At 39.1% G+C, this 24,836-nt stretch overlaps 2 protein-coding genes across 7 annotated transcripts in view; one reads left to right on the forward strand and one right to left on the reverse strand.

Moving 5' to 3' along the window:
* Window positions 1–12,782, reverse strand: part of myripa (myosin VIIA and Rab interacting protein a) — a 42,577-nt gene extending 29,795 nt beyond the window's left edge. For 2 of the 5 annotated variants that reach the window (XM_078264161.1, XM_078264160.1), the window contains exons 1-3: window positions 12,469–12,782; window positions 11,986–12,168; window positions 10,688–10,860 (exon numbers count right to left, since the gene is read on the reverse strand). In XM_078264161.1, the coding sequence (XP_078120287.1) occupies window positions 10,688–10,821 (134 nt within the window). In that variant the 5' untranslated portion in view covers window positions 10,822–10,860; window positions 11,986–12,168; window positions 12,469–12,782. Of the gene's footprint in view, window positions 1–10,687; window positions 10,861–11,985; window positions 12,182–12,468 lie in introns of all 5 variants that reach the window. The other 3 variants (XM_078264156.1, XM_078264158.1, XM_078264159.1) reach the window with 3 other exon arrangements.
* A 10,386-nt stretch (window positions 12,783–23,168) lies between these two features.
* LOC144526599 (uncharacterized) lies at window positions 23,169–24,836 on the forward strand. Of its 2 annotated transcripts, XM_078264163.1 has the most exons (5): window positions 23,183–23,340; window positions 23,584–23,688; window positions 23,880–23,906; window positions 24,111–24,160; window positions 24,308–24,836. In XM_078264163.1, exons 1-5 carry the CDS (start codon window positions 23,215–23,217, stop codon window positions 24,327–24,329), a joined length of 330 nt encoding a protein of 109 aa, XP_078120289.1. In that variant the 5' UTR covers window positions 23,183–23,214; the 3' UTR covers window positions 24,330–24,836. The 2 variants fall into 2 exon arrangements, with proteins under 2 accessions (XP_078120290.1, XP_078120289.1); XM_078264164.1 differs by lacking the exon at window positions 23,584–23,688 and having other exon boundaries at window positions 23,169–23,340.

Here is a 24,836-nt window from a genome sequence, read left to right on the forward strand (position 1 = left end):
CAACAGCAGCAGCAGCAGCTCGTCAGCCTATATGTTGAGTATTATAAACATGTATTATTGTTTGAGAAAACAGTCCACAAGGTCCATTTAGCGGCGGAGCCTTCTATCAAATGACTGTTTGCCCAGTTGTTATGGAATAATAGATGATCAAATTTATTTTTGAGCATGTTAAGGACTTCTCCTTCATGCTGGTTACAAAGTTTTAGCTTTATTGTCAGAAATGTTAGAGAGTGTGATTCACACATCTTTTGGTCACAAAATAACTTTAATGTGAGGTAAAGTGCTTCAACAAATACTAAGATATAAGGCCCCTAAGACTTTTGTTCTTTGAATGCAGGACTTTTACTTAATACTAGTACATTGTGGTATTATCTGAATCATTTATAGGTGATTACTGCTGGAGACTGATGGAGTCTGACAACGCGAGGACAGAGGCACAAAGAGAAAAAAAAAGAGCAACTGTGGGTTTATAAGTCTTTCCATTTAAGTTTGAAATGTCTAAAACTCAAATGAAATTCCTCATTGCCCTGTTACCAAGCTCTTGCGTAGACTGTATCACTTGAGGGAAATTTGCTTCCTGATATGGTTGTTTTAAAGAGAATTGTGTGCTGTATGTGGTTTATAGAAAAAAGAAGCTTGATAAATAGACAGAGAGTACATAAGGAGAAAAGTAGAAACCAGCGATAAAAAACTATACAAAAAAAAACAACACAAAGTAGCTGTAATACAAATCTGCTAATTGCAAAAGGGTGAATCTGTAATTATGAGAGATATATTATAGATCTATCTATAAATAAAATAAAGAAACTAGCATATTTGTTTAAAATATGATCTGAACAATTGATCTATTATCGAAACTCTTCCAGAATAAATTTTTTCGGACTAATCTATTATTCGTCTCAGCTCTACAGTACACACTATATGACTTAAACAGTCCTTTTTCAAAACCACATTTCTTGAACTTTAGCACTTTTCTTGAGGTCACATTTTTCAAACTCTAAATATTTAACAGTGTCCCTGAGATGCCTGTCTGACAGAGAGAGCGCTGTCCTCTCACGACAGCAGCATACTCCGTTACTTAAGCTCACTGGATGGTATAAATAACTGAGGCAGACCACAGCCAGTCAGACAGTCACAGTAAGATATTCACAGCAAGATAGTACAGTAACATTCAGAAATATACATGAACACATGTAAACACACCTCAGCAGGACAAAACTGCTGCTAAGAAGCTAACAGTGGAAGACGCAACAACAGTCATTCATCATCTCTCTCACTCTCTTTCATCTGAATACTTCAGACACATGAAATATATATGCTGATCAGCTCACTCTGTACAGTATCTGTAGAGCAGCTCTGTCCTCACACACCCTCGTCTAAAAGAAGCTTTCTAGCTCCGGGCATAAAACGAGAACAAACAAGGAGAGGCTTTAGCTCTGTCAGCTGCAATAATCCTCACAAAAAGTCTGTTTCTTGGCGACAAGATGATGCGACGTCCACTAACTTGTGTTCGCAGTTGTGGGATGTGTTTATTTTTGTGTTTAATGGTATATTTCGCCGCTGGAAAGATGTACATGTATTAAATTGGGTCATTTATGTAGTAGAAATTTTGAATCTTTTTTGAATGAAAAACTTGGTGCCTTCGAGACCGAGAAAAGCCAGAAAATTTATTTTTGGCTCATGTGGATGAAAGACAACTCCCAGAATGCACTTGCTTCGCTTCCCTACGAGGCCACTCCCAAGCCACGCCTACCGGTTACAGACTTGTGTGAACTTGGTTCAAGTCAAGTGTGTTTTATTAACGAAACAACATTTCACCGTGGCTCAAGTGGTGTTACACATTCAAAATATATAAAAACGACATTTTATAAAAACGACATACGAAACAGGCTACATTTAGCACACACACATTATAGGCGCCGTAAAGTTCAGCTAACACATTGGTAGCATTAGTGTTTGGTTGGATGTAAACAGAGTATAACCACAGCCGTGAATTTGTGTAGAATGGTCGGCATTTAACAGTCACAAACTCCACCTGCGGTGAGCAGTAGTTGGATACAAGCACCCCATTTCTGCACCAATCCGTGTTAACACAGCACACCTCCACGAGTCTTAGCCGGCAACAGACAGCATCTCTATCTGCTCTGAAGGCTAGCATGCCTGGTAGCTAGATAGCGGAGTCCGGTACATTGTTGTTCAGCCATGTTTCCACAAAAACACAGCAGTCTCTGAACTCGCGTTGGGAGTTTCATTTAAGTTGGATGTAGTCCAGTTTGTTGTCTAATTGACAACGATAATTGACTAAAAGCGGACACTTGCAAACAGGATGGATGGGACAGGTGGCCGGCTAGCGTTAGCTTTCCACCTAGCTCGAACTCCTGCACACTGCTTTCGAGGTCCCTTTCCCCTGTTAATGGCATCTAGCGACACCGCGGGCTGAGGTGGTGGTCTCTGTAGCAGGCGAAGCTCGCGTAGTGTAGAGTATTCCATCTGTAATAAAGTTTCCTGCATATTCTCCGGTCTGTACCAATGTATCCCGGTGGTACACATGTGCGGTAGTTTGAATGCACATAATTGTTGTAAAAGTTTGCTGCTGAAAACAGAGAGCCCGTTTAGCATAGCTCCACGATGGCTGACACTTGACTCGCATCGGTAGTGACAGTCCCACCCCCTATGGGCGGGTTGAAAACATGCAGAACTAACTGGCTGTAGTCCATAGCCTCTGGGCAAAAATGCCTCCGATGACGCTAAATGACAATTTTTGCGTCAGAGGCTTTTTTCCCGACCCACAATACAGAGAACTCTCGTCTCAGGGGGACATGAGGGGGGAAAGTACGGTCATGCAAAAATACTACCGGGTTTCTACTGATACAAAGCTTAATGCTAATCGGTGAAGTATCCCTTTAAAGATTTCAACAGGGATCGTTTTTTTTTCCTTTTAGGAAGAATATTGTCAGGTGAAAGTGTCATGAAGACATGAAAGGGAGGAGAGAGCAGGAATGACATGCCGCAATGGACTGCAGGTTGGAAACGAACCCCGGGCCGCTGCAATAAGGACTGAGCCTTTGTACATGGAGTGCACGCTCAACCAGGTGAGCTACCAGGGCGCCCCAAGACAAGAACTATGTTTTAATGAAAGAAAAATCGCTTGCAGAGGATAAGTAAAATGGAATTAGATTATTTCGATGACTAGTGGCTGAAATTAATTTTGGCCAGACATCCACCCTCTGTATTTTGTCTTGTTGATCAGTTAAATCCTATTACAATTATGTCAGGTTTTAATCCTTGTAAAAGTATTTATATAAGGGTTTTTCTCCAAATCTTTCAAGAATTCCTTTGAATATTGTATCAGACATATGACTCAGATCCAATAACATTATTTACCACAGTATTATGTACTGAGGCCGATGTGGGGTCTCCTGCAGTCAGCAAGTAAATAACTTTGCTTCCAATTTCATGAATAGGCCTTACGTTTAATTACTAATTAAAGAGTGAAATGGCAACCCAAAAAAAACCCACCACAATTACAAGTAGTAAATATGATATAATACAAGACAGGATTGTGTAAACTATGATAAATATGTCAAATAAATGTGACTGAAATATGCATATCAGATAAAATACAGAACCAATACATTTAATAATTTAATTACTCAAAATTATTTTTATTATTTCATCATTGTTAAGGGTTGGACTGGTCACAAAAAGTAATACTATGAGACTTGAAAAGGGAAATTCTGAAATAAAAATTCTTTAATAAATTTTTTTTTAAATCCAATCAAACCCACTGAAAATAAAAAAAATGATAGAGGTTGGTTTATCATGCCATTTTTAATCATCTTGTTTGCATTAAAAAAACAAAAAACACTACGATATGCTGAACAGAGGATGGTCAAAATCAAAAGTCACAGTCCGTATCTGGTGTGGCCACCAGCTGCATTAAGTACTGCAGTGCATCTCCTCCTCACGGACTGCACCAGGTTTGCCAGTTCTTGTTGTGAGAGGTTACCCCACTCTTCCACCAAGGCACCTGCAAGTTCCTGGACATTTCTGGGGGGGCATGGTTCTCGCCCTTACCCTCTGATCCAACAGGTCCCAGACGTGCTGGGATTGAGATCCAGGCTCTTCGCTGGCCCTGGCAGAACAATAACTTTCCTGTCTTGCAGGAAATCGCGCACAGAACGAGCAGTATGGTTGGTGGCATTATCATGCTGGAGGGTCATGTCAGGATGAGCCTGCAGGAAGGGTACCACATGAGGGAGGAGGAAGTCTTCCCTGTAACTTTTGATTTTGACCATCCTTTGTTCAGGGACACTTTTTTAATGTTAATACAAAGTTTTACGCATGTTAAGTTGGCTGAAAATAAAAGCAGTTCAAAGTGAGAGGACATTTCTTTTTTTGCTGAGTATAGATACTTAATTGCAAAGGATTTGTGTGTGTGTGTGTGTGTGTGTGTGTGTGTGTGTGTGTGTGTGTGAATCCCCCAAATCATCAGGTGCAGTGGCCCCAGCTCCTGTGGCTTTTTCCTGAGAACTTCTTTTTCTGCTGAAAGACTTAACGAGAAACAATTCTGACGTTTGTGCCACATCGATTACCACATTTTATGACTAATTCATACTCAGAATACAGCCAGTCTCCTGCTGAATCTAGTAGACATTTCCTGCATCCAACACTACAAAGCTTATACTGTATATACACTGAGTTGAAAGTGTATTATATACACCTAGCTGAAACTGATTCAGTCCAATAAAACAATAAACCCTACCATCATGAAGGTTTTAACGTTCAGTTTTTGTTAAAACATTTTTAGAGAGGTGTTGATTCTGTAGATTGTGGTGCTGTTAGCGTTTCCTCTCAGAGACATGGAAACTTTTTACAAAATGGGACCATTAAAAGGACACGAGGTTAAAAAGCAGAAATAAAAAGTAGAGAGTCTGACCATAGAAACATTTCAATGCGACATGTATGTTTTTGCTGTGTACTGTGTGAGTCATGTTGTGCTTGATGTTTCCTGATTCTGAGAAAGACTAGCACCACCAGCAATTGTTACTGAATATACACATACATATATTCTTAAATTCAAGTATTCTCTCATAAAAAAAATAAAAAAAAACCGGGTGGACAAAATATAAAAAAAAAAAAAAAAAAAAAACACAACACACACCTCTGTAAAACACAATTCAGTTCAATTGCACCACAAACTTCATCCACCAAAAGGATGACACAGGTGAATAAACACCTTGCTAAAACAAACTGAACATTATATCCTTTATGGAGGTGGGATTTATTGCAGGACTGTTGTGTTGGAACGCATTGGTTTTAGCTCGGTGCACCTAATAAACTGGTAACTATCTCGCAGTTGGTTTATCAGAAACTGGATACGCAAGTGAAATCTCTCTCTTCACAATTTAAACAGCATTACAATAGATTACTTGAAACCGTGAACATAGATTATGTTAAATATGTACATGCAAGACGGTTGATTAATATTGTTATAATAACTACAGAATGTTTACTGCAGTTTAAAAGCCTTTTTCTGCTCAACACTCCACCTGTTGGCTGGTACATGAATCTGATGAAATACACTGATGGGTACTACTGTATCTACAGTAGTTACACTGTTCTACAGAACAAAACTCAGATTCAGACCTAACACATTTTATCTAGCAGTTCACTTACAAATAACTTTATTGTTCCACAATGTGGAACATTTTGCTTGAGCCAGCCCCCCATGCTGCTGCCATTACAAACATACAACGTACATACATAGATGTTATTAAACAAAATAAATGTCATATTTCAGTTATCTTTCGTAGAGACCTTTACAAGATTGTGTTCAGTGATGCAAGATTCAGCCCAGACGAGCTCTGAGTCAACAGTGACAGTTTGTCTGCATGAAAAGAAGGGAGGCCTTCTTGTGCAACTGCAACCACAAAAGAGTACATTCCAACACTGTATTCATCACTTATCTGTATTTCCTTTTAATCTTCAACTACCCTGCCTATCACTCATGTTTGACATACAGAGAGGCCACTGGATTTCATCTCAGAGGGTGTCAGTGAAAGAAATTGAAAAGCAGGATGCATGAAGTCAGAGTCCACTTACAGGGAGCAGTGCCCAACCTGCATGACATGAGGGATTTGTGATATCGGAAAACTGAACGTGATCTAATGTGTCAATGTACTTCTGCTGAAGAGGGGATGTGGTGTCAATGTGTTTGACATCATTCAGCAGGTTAAAAGACATTAGTATGAATGTGAATAAAAATGTCAGCATAAGTCTAGTCATATCTGGTAAACAGTAAACAACAAGATTAGGTAAGTAAGCACGTTGCTCGCCACACTTGAAGTTAGAGAAAGTAGAAAGCTCACCACTTAATCGCTTTGCGTAATGTTACATGGAAATTTAACCAGAAACCTTCCAGTTAAAAAGGGTCACCTAACTCATACAATGAGGTACTTCTACTCCTGTACATTTCAGAAGCAAAATTGTACCATTTAGTCCACTATTAGTATTATACACTCATCTAAAGAATTACTAGGAACACCATACTAATACCGTGTTTGACCCTATCCTATCAATATGGGGCAAAATTTCTAAAGAATGCTTCCAGCACCTTGTTGAATCAATGACACAAAGAATTACTGCAGTTCTGAAGGCGAAAGGGATCCCTCACACCATTACACCACCACCAGCCTGCCCAGTGGTAACAAGGCATGACGGATCCATGTTCTCAATTCTGTTTACGCCAAATTCTGACTCTACCATCTGAATGTCTCAACAGAAATCGAGACTCAGACCAGGCAACTGTCCAATTTTGGTGAGCTTGTGCAAATTGTAGCCTCATTTTTCTATTTTTAGTGGAGATGAGTGGTACCCGGTGGGGTCTTCTGCTGGTGTAGCCCATCCGCCTCAAGGTTGTGCGTGCTGTGGCTTCACAAATGCTTTGCTGCATACCTCGGTTGTAACAAGTGGTTATTTGAGTCAAAGTTGATCTTCTATCAGCTTGAATCACTCGGCCCATTCTCCTCTGACCTCTAGCATCAACAAGGCATTTTCACCCCCCAGAGGCCTGTACTATGAGGCAAGATTTGGCGTTAACGAGGTAACTTCAGGTTCAACACAGGGTTTTCTGTATCACGACGGTGGATTAGTTGTTACCGGGTTCAATCGCCGTAGTAACTTATGCTGAACACCTAACTTGGTCGGGAGCAGGTTATATTGGAGATTAGAGATCAACTGGTGTAAAAGAACCGTCTACTGACCAATCAATACTCGATAACAGCATCACCGTTCTTAGAAGATCAGGTGGAGCTCGGTACGTGGAGAGAGAGAGAGAGAAGTTAAAACATTTAGAGATCGACAACCCTGTTACAGTTTTTCTCAATTGCTGAAACACTAAAACTCATTGGCTGAACAAAGTTCTCAGTTGCCTGCACTCATTTAGCTAATCGTGCAGTCTGTTGTCAATACCTTAAACCATTTCACATGGTAAAACACAATGTGCAGATCTCACTTAGACTTTTCAGCAAAACTCTAAAACATAATCTGCACTCTAATGCACATGTCATCCATACTGGTAAACACAAGTGGCAACAATCAAATACAACTAGAGAACACGTCATTGATTGAACACAACCACTCAAAGTTGATTTCACTTGTTTCAAATGATGTGACACAACCAACATAAGCCAGTTCAGACAGCAAACAGGTTGTTGAAGGTGGGAAGGAGAAAGTCTGAGAATGGATAGAAGAAACGATGTGAGAGGACGAGGACGAGTGTATGTGAGGTGTCAGGGCTGGATACGGCACACAAGAGGCTTCTTCCCCCGTTGCCTCAGGAGGGACAATATTGCTTGTGATGTCGACAAAGTGCTCTGGCTTGACCCAGCCCAAAGACAAGAATAAGCACATTGATCACATGTTTACTTCTTTGATTTTTGTCCCTTTTAGTATTGTATACTGTAGTACAGGGCATTGTAGGCTGTATACTGTACAATGAACAAATTGTACGGCCCTAACGTGCTTTCCATTTGTTACTGTAACAGTACTGACTGCTCAATAGATTTTGACTTGTTGCAGGTTCATATCAACAAAGAAAAAGAATTACAGTATCACAGAGGTCAAAGGATGGTGGATGTCTTCCAGAAGACCGTTCAAGCTTTCGCGGTGAAAAATGGTATTACATTTCACCCTCAAATAGGTAATTGAGCACTGTAGTCGTTATGACCATATTAGTGACTATGTAACTACATGGAAACGGACCAAATTATGTTTGTGCCCTGTACAGTAAAATAGTGTTTTAGACGGCTAGCCGTAGTCTCGCGCTGAAGTCCCGTGGGAATTCAGTTGTAGCATGAAAAAGGTAAATAACAGTGTGCAGGTTCGAGGAGCGTAGTGTGTGAAGAGTGAAGATCGGAGTTGTTCACAACTTCTGGAAGACATCCACCAGACCAGCGGGCGCTCGTTGGATTGTTGTCAGCCGCGTGAAGCCAGGAGGGCGGGGAGGAAGCAGAAGCAGGGACGCCGACCGGCCTACTAGCCCGGCTAAGGAAACCACAACGATCGACACTGACAAGACTCCTACTCACCAACACCAGATGGATCACACACAAAATGGATGTGTGTTACAAATACACACGGAACTGCTGCGTGATGATTATTACCGAAGCATGGCTGGACACACTCACTCATCCCAGACGGCAGCTAGCAGCTAACAGGGTAGGTGAATTTCAACAATGGCCAAGTTGCTAAAGGCATCTTGTTGTCATGCAAGGGCCCTGTTCATGTTGCACAGACATTTTAATTGCATTTTGTGTCTGTTAAGAGGCACAAAGGCACTCTTTATATTATGCCTCCATAACTGCCGTTTTAGCCAAGTAGGAGCTTTCGGCATTAGCTGCAGAAGCTTCATGTTGCTAGCATCAATTCGGCTTGTTTTTTTTTTTGCTATAGACCGCACTCACATAGGTATAGCGATCAAGATTAACGTAAAAATTGCCCGGAGTTCTCCTTTAAAAAGGCATATTGCGGTGTTTCTTGGCTCATTAGTGCCATATGTAGGTCAGTGGAGTATTGTGGGACCACTGGCAGGGATGTGCAGTGTGCATCACATCACCCATGTGTGCATGCATGTGAATCGCCGTAGGCGGACACAAGCTAAACAAAAGCAGGACTTACTAATAGAAGAAAAAAAAAAAAGATATCCATAGCCCTACTGGAGGTCTAAAACCCCGCAGAATACCTTTAACTAATTCTGTTATTTTACCACAGAGCATTATTGAGAGCACCTCAACAACACAGAGGAACAATGTTGTGTGAGGGAATAAAGCATGAGGAGCAAGTCATAGGACGGACAGACAGACTCAGTTCAAACCCACCCAATTAGCATTATTCTGTCTTTGTGTTCAAACATGCTGTGTTTGGGCTCTGAAGGCTGGGTACAAGTTTTGAGGAAGCCAATCTGACTACAACAGGAAAGGGCGGTCACTTCCTGCCCAGTGTAGAGAGGCAGGATGAGAAACAACATCTCGAATGCACACTGAACCCCACACAATGTGAATGTATATCGCATATACAATTACAAACAAAATTAAAAAGCGGCTGAAATCAACAATAAACTACAATGCATCAAATGACAATGTGATAAAGATCGGATATAGTGATGAACTGAGAATTGTCATCTGAATCTGCAGCTCCCCACAGCTTTGCAGAGCTTTATAGAGTTTCAGCTTATTGTTTAGCTGTCCTCTCCATAAGTTTAATGTTTTGGTTCGTCTCTCACACGACTCCAAAAGGAATAATAATGTTGATGCAGTTGCAGCTGCTCTCAAGTGGCCAAAGAAAAATCCATTATTGCAGGTTTAGTAGGTTTAGAATGCCAACAAAAGTTTACACTTTAAACCTTGGCAAGTATTTTTTATTTTTTAGGACACAGTGGGGGCAGCGCCTCGAGCTTAGAACATTAGTACAGTATACAGGATTGTTAGCCAACAAATTCCTATTGACACATCCAGCAGATATGTAGCAACATTATCATTCATGTGGAGTTGTTTGTGTCCACCTGATGTAAGTGATATAAGTCCAATATTTACTTCAATTAACTCTGTCTTGTAACTACCAACTGAGGGAAATATCTGTCCCTTTAGCTGTTAAATGCTCCACTATGTTTACCAGCTGGTGTCTAACGACGTCTCTCTGCTGTTTGATGCCGAGCAGGTAGCATACCTTGGCTTTTTAGAGTATTTTCATAAAAAAAAAAACGCTGCCTGCTTCCACTCAAAACAACACAGAGCAGTGAAACTGAACCAAAGCAGTAAAATTGAGGGCTGACTAAAAGACACTAAAATGCTCAATAGAGCTGAGGGGACTAAACTAGAACCTGAGCCGCATTCTGCGTTAGAAAAGGACGTTTCCTCCTGATGTTGTGCAGCATGTATCTACACGATCGGTTTGTTGCAGTAAGGGAGAGTTGAGTGTCAGACCCAAGTTCCTAGCAGTCTGGGTGGGGATTACCACAGAGAGGTCAATGGTGATACATTCATATATTAATACTCTTGCACTTTTAAGTTAACGCAGGACGTTTACTTGTGGTTGTCTGAAGACTTCCTCCACCACTGACCATAACTAGTAAATATACACTTGCCTGTTTTACGTGTTAAAAGTCTCCATGGAGGTCAGAACTAACCTGAGGCGTTCCTCCTCCTTCTTTCGTAGCCTCATGTCCCTCTGCACCACTTGCAGCACATGCTCCGCCTCGTTGTCCTTTAGCCCCGACAGATCTATCTTCCTGCCCATCGCTGACACAACTCTGGCTGCCATTCAACCCCTCTGACCAATCAGTCAGCTTGTTGTTATCATCTATAAAAGAGAAAAATATACATCAAGAAAAAACAAACGCCAAAGTAAACTAATAAGCTAGACCTGTGCACGGAGTAGTGTTAATAATCAGTGGTGGAAAGAATATTTACTCAAGGACTGTACTTTAAGTATTTCCATTTCTGCTCTTTCTACTCTACTACCACACATGATTGAATACCATTACTTTGCAGATTAAGATTAATCAAAACACAATATAATCAAATAAATGATGTATTATTATGGATGAAGATAAGACTATTGATTAGAGTTGGGGTTATATTGGTGAAATTCACAAGCAACCCAGCAGTTCACATAATCAAAATATAAGCCAACTTTACCAGGTGCAACATTAATGTAGTACATTTTAATGCATAGATTAAAATTTAAATGCAGTGTAAAATTAAATGAGGGTAAAAGTAAAAGATTTGATTACTTCTTCCACCACTGTTAATAATGGTTTATGATGCTGAACAATACAAGTGCATAATGCATGTTCTCTTGTGCTTTATGAGGTTTGTAAAAGCACTTTGAATGATGTTATATAAATAAACTCAATCATTTAAATTTCTTCTGTGTAGACAGATTTTAACTGCCTAGAGGTGTTATTAACAGGGACATCTCCATCAGTTACTGGCTCTTAAACAAAATGGGATTTCACCTGTTACCAGCTGTGGATGTGACTGGGTGGCAATACATTTCAACGACACCACAAACTACATCCTCTAAAATAATCATGAAGTGAAGTCAACACTTCTCTGAAACAGTTTCAGCAAAAACTGAAAATTATCAACATCATGAAGGTCGGATGTCTTGTTGTATTCAACTGCATTAGTTTTAGCTGGGTGTACCTAATAAACTGTCAACTGTGTACATTCTTTTATCATGAACTAAACCTTTAATAAAAAAAATAAAAAAATTTATTTCACTTTGTAAGGTAGTACAGGTACATTAACATTTTGTGGAATAAGTAAACATGGATAGAGTCCCACAGACTGTCTGCTGTATGAATTAAAATAACATCTGCTGCATAAACGCTAACCTGGCAGCTCATACAGATAAAAAAAAACTGGTTAACATTAGAGTACATAACTGTGTCCATAAGCACTTCAAACTCAAGCCACTTACACAAGTAAATCAGGGGTATTAACACCGAGCAGGATTTGGGTTTTAGCCTTAGGTATTAGCATTCCTGAGGATGAAATCTCTCTCTGTCAGACATAAGGTTGAGGCCAACCCTTTCTGTGATTGAAGCCAACATGACAGCAGATCAGGGTGTCTCCAGTGAATCCCTGTGGATGTGGAGTTCAGCTGTAGAGGAGAGCTGTTTAAGATTCATTTATTTGCCAACATGCCAGTCCAAGCAATACTGTTATCGTAACATTAACCACACGTACTTAATGCACTTTTAATGCATTGGATTTTGGAATAAATACCAGAATTAAAGGCGACTTTCCTCATGAGTGATCATCACAGACACAATGATCAAATATTCTAGTGATCATGATTTTAGTGCAGGCTACTGACAACATTCAGTATACATACATACATACATATATATATTTTAAAGTGTTTAAAAAACAAAATCACACAAAATTCATAAAAACTCACCGATCTCTGAGTCTGTTGTTCTGGCTGGGGAAAACTGACCACCGGTGAACATTCACGGCCACACAGAAGGGGGAAAACACGATGCTACCCGTTTACTCCTCGTGTGAATTAACCTCTGTGAGCTGTCGCCAAAAGAAATATTAAAATATAAAGTCTCCAAGACGCTTGTACAATCTTTCCTCTTTCTTTGGTTAAGGAGAAGTTTCACCGCTGCAGGTCTGATCCGTGCAGCCTGTCCCGGTTTCTGAGAGAAAAACAGGATAAAGCCTGAACCGGGTGTTTCTCTGCTGGGAACAAGGAATTAGACCAGATGGAAGTGATGAAAGTTTGTGTTAACAAGTGAGAGAGAAAATTATTAGGCCTATACTACTTACAGGCGGATTCTGATTAGGAGTGCGAAGGAGTTATCTTTAAAGAGACTTCTAACGGAAAATACGTTGAATTTCTGGGACATATTTGTCTTACGTGTGTGCAATAATTAATTTTAAATCTTAATTTATAGTTGTCACTGTATTACAATAACTTCCATAAATAACTGTAAGAATTTGTAACACAAAGCAGCCTCACATGTCGAGTAGTTGCTGGTGATGCTGGAGAGCTACGGACAGACCGCCGGTAGAGGAGTCTGGAGAAAGCTGGAGTCTGATTGGATAATGAGGAGCAGGTGTGCACGTGGGGACTGCCAAAGACGACAAATGCTGCTAGCAACTAGTGGCCAGGTGGAGAATTACAATTTGAACTGACGAGGAAAGTTAGTCATAAATACAGTATAGTGGTGGAATGTAACTAAGTAGTAGGCTACATTTACTTGCAACTTGTTTTACTTATACTCTACTACATTTCAGAAGGAGATATTGTACTTTTCACTACATTTATCTGACTGCTGCCTATAGTTACTACTTTTACTGCATTTATATTATTTATACACATTTTATATATATGTATATACACATACTGTTATGTATGTTACATATTTAACATACTGACAAAAAGAAATACATATTTAAAACAAATAAAGTTGATAAAAGAATACATATGATTACATGATAGTCAGCAGTTGAATGCAATGGTGATGACGTGCTCTGAGATATTTTGCTGCTCCCAATGCAATATTTCTCTCTCTTTTTTACGTCTGAGAGTGGGTCAAATTCTTGGGATTTCAGTGTTGGTAAAGGGCTTGGGTATTTTGTCTTTACACAGACTGCAGTGTAGAAGGAAGTGGTTTTTCTTTGGGTTGCCAAGTTTGTCTGTGCTGACTAGTCTAGATGATGAGAATGAGTCTATGAGCAATGTCTTTTTCAATTTCTGGTCTCTCACAGTGCCCAGATAATCTGCTACTCTGTATTGTCTGTTCATTTTGTCCAATGGTTGATAATAAATGTTTCTTTATAATTTAGTTGGGCCCCTGAGCATAGACATGTGGGAGCACAGACATGTGGGCCCTTGACCCCTCCTGCATAGCAGCAAGACATTCAGACACAAAATGACTACAAATCACACAACAGTTGTTTTTCATCTCTTTGTGGTTGTTTTGCATATTCTTGAAGAACTTTTAGTCCTTTTGTGTGACATGCTAGGTAACACTTGCATTACCCTTAACAAAGGTACTGGCATTACAACTGTTGGTCCCTGGACGACGGACTATGGCTGTCCACTGCTCCTAAATAGTTAGGATGTGCTAAATGCAGAAGATACAGTCCTCGTATATGTAAAAATGTCCTTGGCAAATAAAGAATTTATTTATTTTAGACAGACAGGACAGAATTGCCAGACATGAAATAGCACTCATATTTCTGGTTAGTTAACTTTCTTGTTAGTTGATTTCAAAACATTGTGTGTGTGTGTGTGTGTGTGTGTGTGTGTGTGTGTGTGTGTGTGTGTGTGTGTGTGTGTGTGTGTACACACTTTATTCTTTATTTCGTAAGAAACACTGCGTATGCGTATTCAGAAGAGTAATGGTAATAATGTTAACACAAATGACTAAAACACATATTCTTTCATTTACCTCTTGTTCTATACGTATGTTGATATTTTGATATACATCTAACAAACCAGGCATATCAAAACATAAACTTTCATGGCCAGATACAATCTGACAGACACAGATATTGATATTGAATTGAAGCAGTTTTTGCTGCTAATCTAATTTCTTAAGTTTTAACAGTGCAACAATATTTAATGAATGACTAAACTAGGTAGTACTAGAGACCTTAACCTTTTTAAGCCCCAAAAAGTTTTTTTTCTGATCAGGTTGATGAGGAAGTTTCAGTGGTCTTTGGATATACTGTATAAACACTTCTGTGCAAGATAGGTTGGTTTCATCAAATATTTCAACACAATATTGTCTAACTGAGAGGTTGTAAAATATCATGAGCTCTATCTGACTGGAAGCACAAAAGTTAATTTCTCTGTAAACCTGCTGGCATGATATGATCACGGAATTTCCAAGTAGGGAGTGCAGGAAGGAAGCAGATATATCATGGTTAAATTAGTCTTGTGGTTAAACAAACCAGTTTAAATTGTGCATATGTGTGTGGATTGGTCTTGCATCTACATATAGTAGGCTATATATATATACCATATACCATATAAAATGTAACAATCATGTTGTCACCATTCTTTTTACAATATCAGAAATGTTGGTCATTGAACATTTCACTGCTATTCAGCTGTAACATTTTTGCGACTTGTCAGATACGTTAATTGTATTGTATAGTATTAATAGAAAAATTTAATCTGACCAGCATTACGTTTCCTTCAAAACGTATACTATTGCAAATAAGATGTGTTTTAATGCATTTTCTAGGAGACAGGGTTGCATGAAAGTACTAAGTAGCCAAACTATGTAAATTGTTTTCTCAGAGGAGTTTAGAATCAGTTTAGATCACCAGATGGATGAATCATCACAACATTGCTCTCCCAGCATTTTAAAAACATACATACTGTTTTATAGCTGACGCTAAGGTAAAAGCACACCTGTCTTCCCTGTTCTCTGTTTTGTACAATTACAAGTGCATGTACTGTATTTATAAATCTTTTTACAAAATATGTTTTAAGGTATATCATTGTTTTAAATAAATGAAACCACAAATAATTTCATTGCAATATTGACACTATCACCCCATTTTCCCTTTTTTTTGCCTTTACTGTACCATGTAATTATTAAATACTTAGTAACCTAAAAAGTACTTACAGTGTTATTTATTTCTAAGTCCCTTTTAATAACAACTTGTTACCTTGTTGTTATTCCTTTCTATTTTTACAATTAGGTTACTAAATCTCTCAGAATCTGCATCTCAATAAACAGTTGCAAAAGATCATCACTGTCAGAACATTTTAATTTTGCTCATAATTGAAAGGCTGAGCAAGTTGTATCAATAATAGTTCTGAAAACTGCTGGGTTGTTATTTGTTAATTCAGAAATATAATTCTTTGAACTGTTCTACTGCTGTACATTTTATAACTATCTCTATTACAGACCCCTCCTCGTCCTCCTTCTCCTTCTCCTCCCACCAGGTAAGAGATTATTCCTCATGTGAACACACATATATACTCAGCATGCTTGATTAAAAGACAAAATATACATTAAAATAGTGACTAGAGAGAAAGATCATTTGTGCTATCAATCAGCAGGGTTTGGAAAAAATAAAAATGGACGGGCCAACAAGACAGCGTAGCAACAGTAAGTAATGGGGCTGGGGCTTAGCAAATGTCAGTTGAGAAGCCATTTTGTGTAACTTCTTTCTTTGTGTCTCACTCTTTGTTTGTGCAGACCAGAGGAATTCTTTCAGAAGGATGGATGGACAGAGGGATGGGCGTGGTGGTAATAGATTCAGTGATTGATAGTGATATGTTAAATATATACGTATTTCTTAACAATTTGACAAAATAAACAATAACTTGATGCATGAGGCAGGACACTCCTCTACCCTACTTTAACATTTTAAGTAAAAGTTTGACATTTTGGGAAAAACTCTTATTCGTTTTCTTTTTGAGAGTTAGATTGATACCAACAAAAAAACTAATTAGCGTATTTCCCAAAATGTCTAATTATTCCTTTAACCAAAACCACAATTTTTTCCTGACCCTTCACTAAGTGTTATAGTAGTCTAAACCTGACAACATATATGATACAGCTGTTACTATCCTGAGATTTGTTCCACTTAGAGTAACTCTACATTTGGCATTTGCAGGTAAAAGACGGGTGAAACCATATGTTTAAGAAATCATGCAAATCATCTTTTTCACTGCTAATCAATCCTTCCAGAAAGATCCTTTTGTGATTGTTGCGGGCAAAAATCCTTGATTATGCGGCACGTTTTCTTAAAAAATGCGATGGAATATGCGAGATATTTATGCAATTTTATGCGATGGAATTGCGGGAACTTGCAAAAACTGTAGTTTCATAATGGCTTCATCGCGGGGTTTGCAGCTTTTCGATGATGTTCACGTCGCGTAATTACGTCACTTCATAACGTTCCCATTGCAACAGGGGAAAATGGCTGCTCTTGTATGAAGAAAACGCAACATTTTTCAACTTTCTGCTAAGATATATGTGACTTTTTTGCAACGAAAATGCGAGGATTATGAAATCATGCAAGTCCTGCATATTTTGCGCGGAAATCTGCAATTTATGTGGCGAAAGTGCGCCATATTTGAAAAAATGCGGCACCCGCATAAATATGCGGACTTTGGCTGATTATGCATTGAATTATGCTATCGCATAATCACGTTTTTCTGGAGGGACTGACTAATGGGTGGAGTTTTTGGACATATTACAACATAATAAAAATTAGAAGTTGATGAGAGATGGAGGTTGTTATATCTTGTTTTTATTTCTTTACATTGCTCAATTGCTGTGATGCTTTCTCATTATTGTTCCATAAAAGTGGTTTTTGGTGCAACATTTGTTCATGTCTTACAACAGTTATCACTCATCTAAAAAGCATCTAATTATAACAACAGTGATCTTAAAGGTATAATATGCAGCGCTTTCCTCAAAAAATAATGCATAAACTAATACAAAAGTAACCCCTCTCAATCATCACTTACAAGATAATTACCATCATGTTTTTTTTATTCCTCCGTGCCCTCCTTCATTTGACGTGATAAATGTTACTAGCAACTGACAGAACTGGCGACAGAAATTACACACCATAGCTTTAACAAACCATCTGGCGTGTCAGGTTAGCTGGTAAGTAGTCTCGCTTTGCCAGAACTTCCTCCACAGCGCTGCAGAGGAGGGTCTGGCTAGTCCACAAAGCATTCCAGGATGGGAAAAAAACGTGCTCTGGTTTATTGGCATTTCTTTAAACCAATCACAATTGTCTTGGGCGGTGCTAAGCGCCGAGCTGAGCTTTGGTGCCGCTGCAAAATAGCATCAGGAACGAACTTGTTTTGGTGGAACACGTGTACGTTCAAAAGTTGTTTTAGTCGTGCTACAGAAAACTCAGATTGGACGGATAGTCTAGCTAGCTGTCTGGATTTACCTTGCAGAGATCTGAGGAGCAGTTAACCATAGTCCTCATAAATCCACCGGAGTTTAAAATTACAACACATAGAGAAATGGACATCCGGCTGAAATTAGTGAAATCCGGCGAAATTTTCGGCAGCACCAGAGCAATCCCGGCATAGGCATAATTTACAGGGGGGGTTACAATAATCCCAATAATCACAACTGGCCAGTGCAACCCCCCGCTTAGTTTAGACAGAGTCAGGCTAGCTGTTTCCCCGTTTTAAGTCTTTCTGCTAAGCTAACTTTTGACTGGCTCTAGTTTCATGTGTGACATCGATCCTCTTACCAAATAGGCATATTTTCCACAATATCGACCACTTTTCAGTTTTGCACAGGTACATTTCGTCAACACATTTACCAATGTGTCCCTGAGCAAGACACTTAACCCATTGTTGCTCCAGAGGCATGCGACCTCTGACATATGTAATTGTAAGTCGCTTTGGATAAAAAGCATCAGCTAAATGACATGTAATGTAATAGTAACAATATTTCTGTTTGTCAACGTTAGGCTAATTGTCTAATTGACCTAATTATAGGCTAATGCTTAGTCTATAATCATTAAGGTATAGTAAGTGATGTTAATCCAATACACTTTTTGTCAAATTCAGTGACTATCTCCTCACGGTCACCTAGCTCTCTATTTTCTGTGTGATGAAAAATAAATCTGTTGTTAATACACAGCCCTAAGGGTCCGTTTCAGAAAGCAGGTTTAGTGAAAACTCTGAGTTTGTTAACCCTGAGATGAGGGAAACTCTGGGTTTTCCGTTTCAGAAAGAGAGGTTAATCAAACCTGAGAGAGAGGTAACTCCAGCCAGTTACTATGGTAACTGAGTCTGTGAACCTAACCTGGTCGGGAGCAGGTTTTCTTCAAGAAACCTCGAGTTTCTCTCAGTCTCCTCCCTCTGACACAGCGCTCTTTCATTTCCTCATTCATTCACTCAGTCTGTATCAGGCACATTTTAGCGCAGTTTGTTATCTGCATGAATACAAAAACAGTGTTGGTTTATTAACTCTGTTAGGCAGAATATAAAATGTTTTTTTTCTCAAACATGGCATGTCCTGTTGTCGACGGTGATGAAGAAGCTGTAGGCCTATAACAGAGAGTTAAACATATGTCGGGAGATGATATTGAGGCCCCAACTATAGATGTATTTTCATTTCCAGATATCTATTTGAGCGGTATTGTTTTTCTTCACAGTCCATCATAAATGTACATAACTTTATCTGTCCTCATATCGCTAGCGTCCACCAGTTTTCACCAGTAATATTAGGTTATACTTGTGATTAAATATTAAATTAAAACTATATTATATTATATTGGAACCCACACAGCTCGAGCAGAATTTTTCTCCCACGCCAATTCTCTCTCTTTTGCAGCAGCAGCCGTGTTGCAGAGGGGCTAAATACACCATTTCTTTGTGGTTGTTGCCATGGTGAATCGTAGTATCATGGCTCCATTCATGCTTTTTATAGTGGTGGTGCATGCGCTTAACTCTGAGTGAACCTACTCTGAGTTGATTGAACCAACTCAAATCAGCTGTTCTGGAACCGAAAACTCAGAATTTCCCATCTCAGGGTAAATCAACTCAGAGTTCAGGGTTAGACTCAGAATTTGCTAAACCTCCTTCCTGAAACGGGCCCTTGGCTCTGTTAATGGAAAATAAACAGAAAGGAGTGCATGAGCCACAAAACAATATTCCAGCCAATTGGCAACAGGCGGCAACAGTTGATGATAGAGGGTGAGGCATCATGAGACTGTGCCAGTAGTTATCTAACTGTGAACTTGGGGGGCGGAGCTTCTGAAGGGGGGGAGTTGTATTTGTTTGGCAGTTGAGTTCAAATATCAACAATCGTTGCACAGCATCACTTACTGCACCTTTAAAGGGATATTTCACCGCTGGAAAGCTGAATTTATCTTTAAATTGGGTCACTTATGTAGCATAAATGTGAAAAAAAAATTGAAATTGGTGCCTTCTAGGCCGAGAAAAGCCAGGAAATGTGTTTTTGGCTCATGTGGATGAAAGACACCAAATCCCAGAATGCACTTGCTTTGCTGCTCTGAGTCCACTCCCAAGCCACGCCTACCGTTTACAGACAGTGAGACGGTCAACTCAATTCAACTGTGTTTTATTGTCATTTCAACCATATACACGAAACAACGTTTCACCGTGGCTCAAGTGGTTACACAATTGAAATATATAAAAACGACATACGAAACACATTATATGCTCCGTAAAGTTCAGCTAACACATACTAGCATTAGCGATTGGTAGGCTGTAAACAGAGTATAAACACAGCCGTAAATTTGCGTGGAATGTAGAATGGTCTCATCTAACAGTCACAAACTCCACCAGCGGTTAGCAGTTAGCACCCCATTTCTGCAACAGTCCGTGTTAAAAAAGCCCACCTCCACTAGCTAGTCTTACCCGGTGACAGAGCAGCACTGTTGTTCAGCCATGTTTCCACAACAACAAAAACACAGCAGTCTTTGAACTTGCGTTGGGAGTTTCGTTGAAGTTGGATGTAGTCCAGTTTGTTGTCCAAAGAGATTGATGGGACAGGTGGCCGGCTAGCGTTAGCTTTCCACCTAGCTCATACGAGCTAGGAGTATGAGCTAGGGACATCCTCCGCGTTTCACCGCTGAGGATACCCCCTTACCGGTTAGCGGCATCGAGCAACAACGCAGGCTGATGTGCTGGTCTCCGTAGAAGGTGAAGCCTGGCACAGGTGGCCGGCTAGCGTTAGCTTTCCACCTAGCTCCAAATCCTACCCTCGTCCCACTTTCCGCTGAGGATGTCCCCTTACCGGCTAGCAATGTATCCCGTGGTACATGTGTGCGGTAGTTTGAATGCACATAATTGTTGTTCTAAAATTTCCTTCGGGATGAATAAATCTGTTTCTGCTGAGAAGCGATGATTCAAGATGGCTGACACTCGTTTTTACCTCGGCAATCTCCGGAAAAAGCCGACAGTCCAACCCCCTATGGGCTATGCGGAAGTACTGGCTGTAGTCCATTGCCTCTGGAAAAATTTATACCGATGACGTAAAACGACGATTTTTGCAATCATCAGTATAACTTTTTCCAGACCCACAATACAGAGATCTCTCCTCTCAGGGGGACATGAGGGAGGGAAGCACGGTCATTCAAAAATACTACCGTGTTTCTGCTGATACAAAGCTTAATGCTAAATCGGTGAAGTATCCCTTTAAGTGTGACTTGCATCATGCTGACAGTAGCCTAATGCAGCATGGCAGACATCCTGTTATAACTTCCTCTTTGTCCGTATTGGTTCCAGATATCGCAGTAATATACCGCACAAATGATTTTCTGCACAAAGGTTGCATATGTCATCTATTTTCAATGTAATTTTCTAAGACAAAAAGTTGTATTGTAGTGCTTGTGAATGCCCACGGATGTATTATGTTCATGGTACAGGGTTTGTTTGACACTGTATCCATCTCTTAAAATTAGAAATATTTGCATCTGCTCTATCCTTAACACGTGTATAAATCAGTTATCAATTAAAGAAGCAGATGATGACATTTGGGGATCGTCAGATTAAATAAATAGTTAGTTATATAAATACACTTATTCACATACAGTATCTAGCCTGTCTCACCTACCAGCACTCCTAAAGCTCACTAATTTAAATGTTATATCGCCTAACCTTTTGCTGGCTGTAGCCTTAGATTTACTGTAGAAAAGAGAGCGGTTTCAATTGTCTGATCTAACTAAGAAAATGTACAATTGCAAAACAAATTTAAACATGTTGCATATTATATCTAGTTTAGCTGTTCAATGACAAAAACTTGATTAAACGGTTTGATATCATTAAAATAAATGTAGTAGTTAAAACAAAAATGATTTAGGTACTTTAGTCTTTTGTGATACTAAACTAATACTACTTTTTAAAGAGGCAATCTACTTGTTATGATCTGATATTCCAAGTGCTGCATAATGTGACCGCAAGATGGAGCCATTTTATTTTTTTACAGAAATAGTTTACTTTGTGTGCTTTGTTGCAAAGTAATGTGGTTGGTGTAAAAGTCCACATGGAGTGTATCATCTCTTCAGCTTCCATTATCACACTGCTTTTACGTAAGAATGTCTTTCTGACAAGCATCACAACACAGAAGAAGCTTTTCTATTAACAGAGGCACGATTCCCCTCATTTACACTGAGAGGTGCCCTGTATTGACCACCGTATGTTAGTGGCACTGGCAGTCACAAAGAAGCACTAGAGCAACTAGGGTTGCTTATTTGCTCAAGGGAACATCAGCAGTGGACAACATTGCATTATTTTATTACTAATTAATAATAAAACACCCTTCAGTTTTTTTGCTTGCTGCTAAATGCACATTTGGTCCACTATCTCAAAATCAGATTTTTCCATACCACACTGCTAGTGTTTTATTTACTAAGGACATTTCAAAAGTATTTCCCTTTTTCGGATGCAAAGAGTGAACAAGGTACTAACTTATAGGTAAATATATATTTTCCTTAAGTTCAAATCTTCCCTTATCACAGTAAATTAGATATTGAAGAGGTTCATCAGGTGAAAAAAAAGAACCAATTTTCATGTGACAACGGGCGAAACTGTGAAAAAAAAATACGACAATATGACCTACAGACAAACAGTGATCAATCAGGAGAGAGATGGGTAACATTCATTTGGAGTCATGTTTCTGGTCTGGAAACAGCAGACAGACCCCAGTTGAACATAGTGGAGCATTTGGCAGCTAAAGAACAAGATATTTCAGGAAAATGTCCAAGACTGCAGTGGGAAAATACAAAATAACAATTTCATGGATACATGCAATGATTGAAAGAAGCAGAGATATCACTCACATAAACAAAGTCAAGGTTAAATTGGACTTAACCATTTCAAATAGTGTACAGGTGGTACAGGTGCGTGTGAATGGGTTATCTTGCATTTTAACAGTGTTTCCTCATATTTATGTCAAATATCAAACCTGTTGTTCAGGCTGAGCATCAAAAGACAGCTTTTGTTCCAATTGGGCTGGCAGGTTAGGGTGTGGGTTAATGTTGCAAAATTCCCAAGCGTTACCTTCCTTGAAAATTTTCCAGAGGATTTGAAACAAAAGGAAGCAGAGATTTCAGGGCGTGAATGCTGCATGTGCACACACCCTTTTAACTGCCTCATGGAAATGATTAGTCAGCAGTGAGTATATAAAGATCTGTGTATTTCAAACTCTTCAGTTCATTAGCCATGTACAAAAGTGTGCTGCTGGTCCTGTTGGGTCTGCAGGTTTTCCTGCTCATCACATCCTTTACGTCTGCTGATGCAGCCGCTCTGGTGCCTGTTGATCAACGACAACAAGATTCTCCTGATCTGGTAAGAAGATCCATGCAGGAGCTGCAAAATCTTTGATTCAAATTGTGTTTTCTCGCAGGACTGTTTCAGTCTAAATGTCAAACATATTGCTGCAAGCGAGCTGTGAAACACAAGGATTTTTTCGGTTTGTATTGGCATTTTGGAGTCACAGCACAGATGTATACCAGTGACTTTGAATAAAAGTACACATTAGAGCTGTAGACAAAAAAACTCTAAATCTAATTTCTCCTGATTTTGTTATAGCTGGAGGGAGTAAGTGTGCATGAAAGAGAAAGGAGAAGACAAAGAAATAAACGACAAGCATCCAACTGCAGGTTGAGGCCGGGTGCATGTTCAAGCATAGGAAGGGTAAAACAAAATTTCTTTGATTTTATAGTTTTTCTTTTTAAGTTACAATATGAAAGTAAATATCCCCAGAATGTATATTTTAAAAAACAGTAGATACTCATCATTGAAGAGGCTGATACCATTGGCTGAGTTATTGTGTTGATTGCAGTGCTGATATCAGTTCATCATTTTTTGTGTTTGTTCTGTCACAGATTGACCTCAATGGCAAAGACAAAAAGGTATTTAATACAAATTAGTGGAAAAGAATAATACAAACAAATAAGTAGGTTGAGTCTGTAATGTTAGGGGTAACCTATGCTGCTGTTGGTGCTGCCTTCAGGCACAACACCTGCAGACAGAAAACAGTAAGCCAAGCTGTTATACTGCTGTTTTATTATCTTTGAGCTGTTTGAGACTGACTCTCTTTTATTCACTGTTCACAGATTCCAAATACACCAAACCCTCCCCCACTGTTGGCTTTGGACAAAACAAGGTAAATGTGCTTCATATTTTTAATTTAATCAACCACTAGATTAATTAATTGATTGACTTGAACAGAATTGTATAATTGCTCCATTAGACACATATCGAGATGTTTTTTTTTTTACATGTCAGTGACTTTTCTCCTTTTTTATGTCAGGGTTAAAACCGAACAAGCCTGACTTAACTCCTGAAGACATACGTGAAAACCTGCATCTTCTCAAGAAAGATTTTCTCTTTTGCTTTGCTATGTGGTGACAATAATCAATCATTGCATGAACTTTGCATTGTGAATGGAAAGTCTTTATATCCAATGCCAATATGATAAGGCTCCCAACAGCTACATTAAAGGTCAATACTTCTCCTTACTCCTGTGATGAAAACGTGCCAGCAAGCCATGAAATATAACCAATAATCAATGTTACTGCATCATATAAAAAAACATGTTTTTTTGCTACTAGGTACTATTTTTGTTACACTTAATTCCCTACAGTTATTTTTTTGTTATGCTTTACTCTGGGTGCAGAATGATTGTCTATGTGATTGTTTTTTATGTACTGTATGTTCCTGTGTATGTATTGTATCTGCTCACATCGTCTAATTGTTAGTATTGTTCGACTGTATCTGCTCCTCAGCAATTTTACACATAAAAACAAATTAAAAAAAGGATAACCATCCTTTGAATTGCT

This window comes from Sander vitreus, chromosome 12 (assembly GCF_031162955.1).
Source record: "Sander vitreus isolate 19-12246 chromosome 12, sanVit1, whole genome shotgun sequence".
Taxonomy (NCBI): domain Eukaryota; kingdom Metazoa; phylum Chordata; class Actinopteri; order Perciformes; family Percidae; genus Sander; species Sander vitreus.

What these genes read in the sequence shown, in the direction of transcription:
- LOC144526599 (XM_078264163.1), top strand. Translation starts at nt 23,215, where the DNA reads ATGTACAAAAGTGTGCTGCTGGTCCTGTTGGGTCTGCAGGTTTTCCTG. An exon ending in TCAATGGCAAAGACAAAAAG is followed by an intron (nt 23,907 to 24,110) that starts GTATTTAATACA and finishes CACTGTTCACAG; the next exon opens with ATTCCAAATACACCAAACCC. An exon ending in TTGGCTTTGGACAAAACAAG is followed by an intron (nt 24,161 to 24,307) that starts GTAAATGTGCTT and finishes TTTTTATGTCAG; the next exon opens with GGTTAAAACCGAACAAGCCT.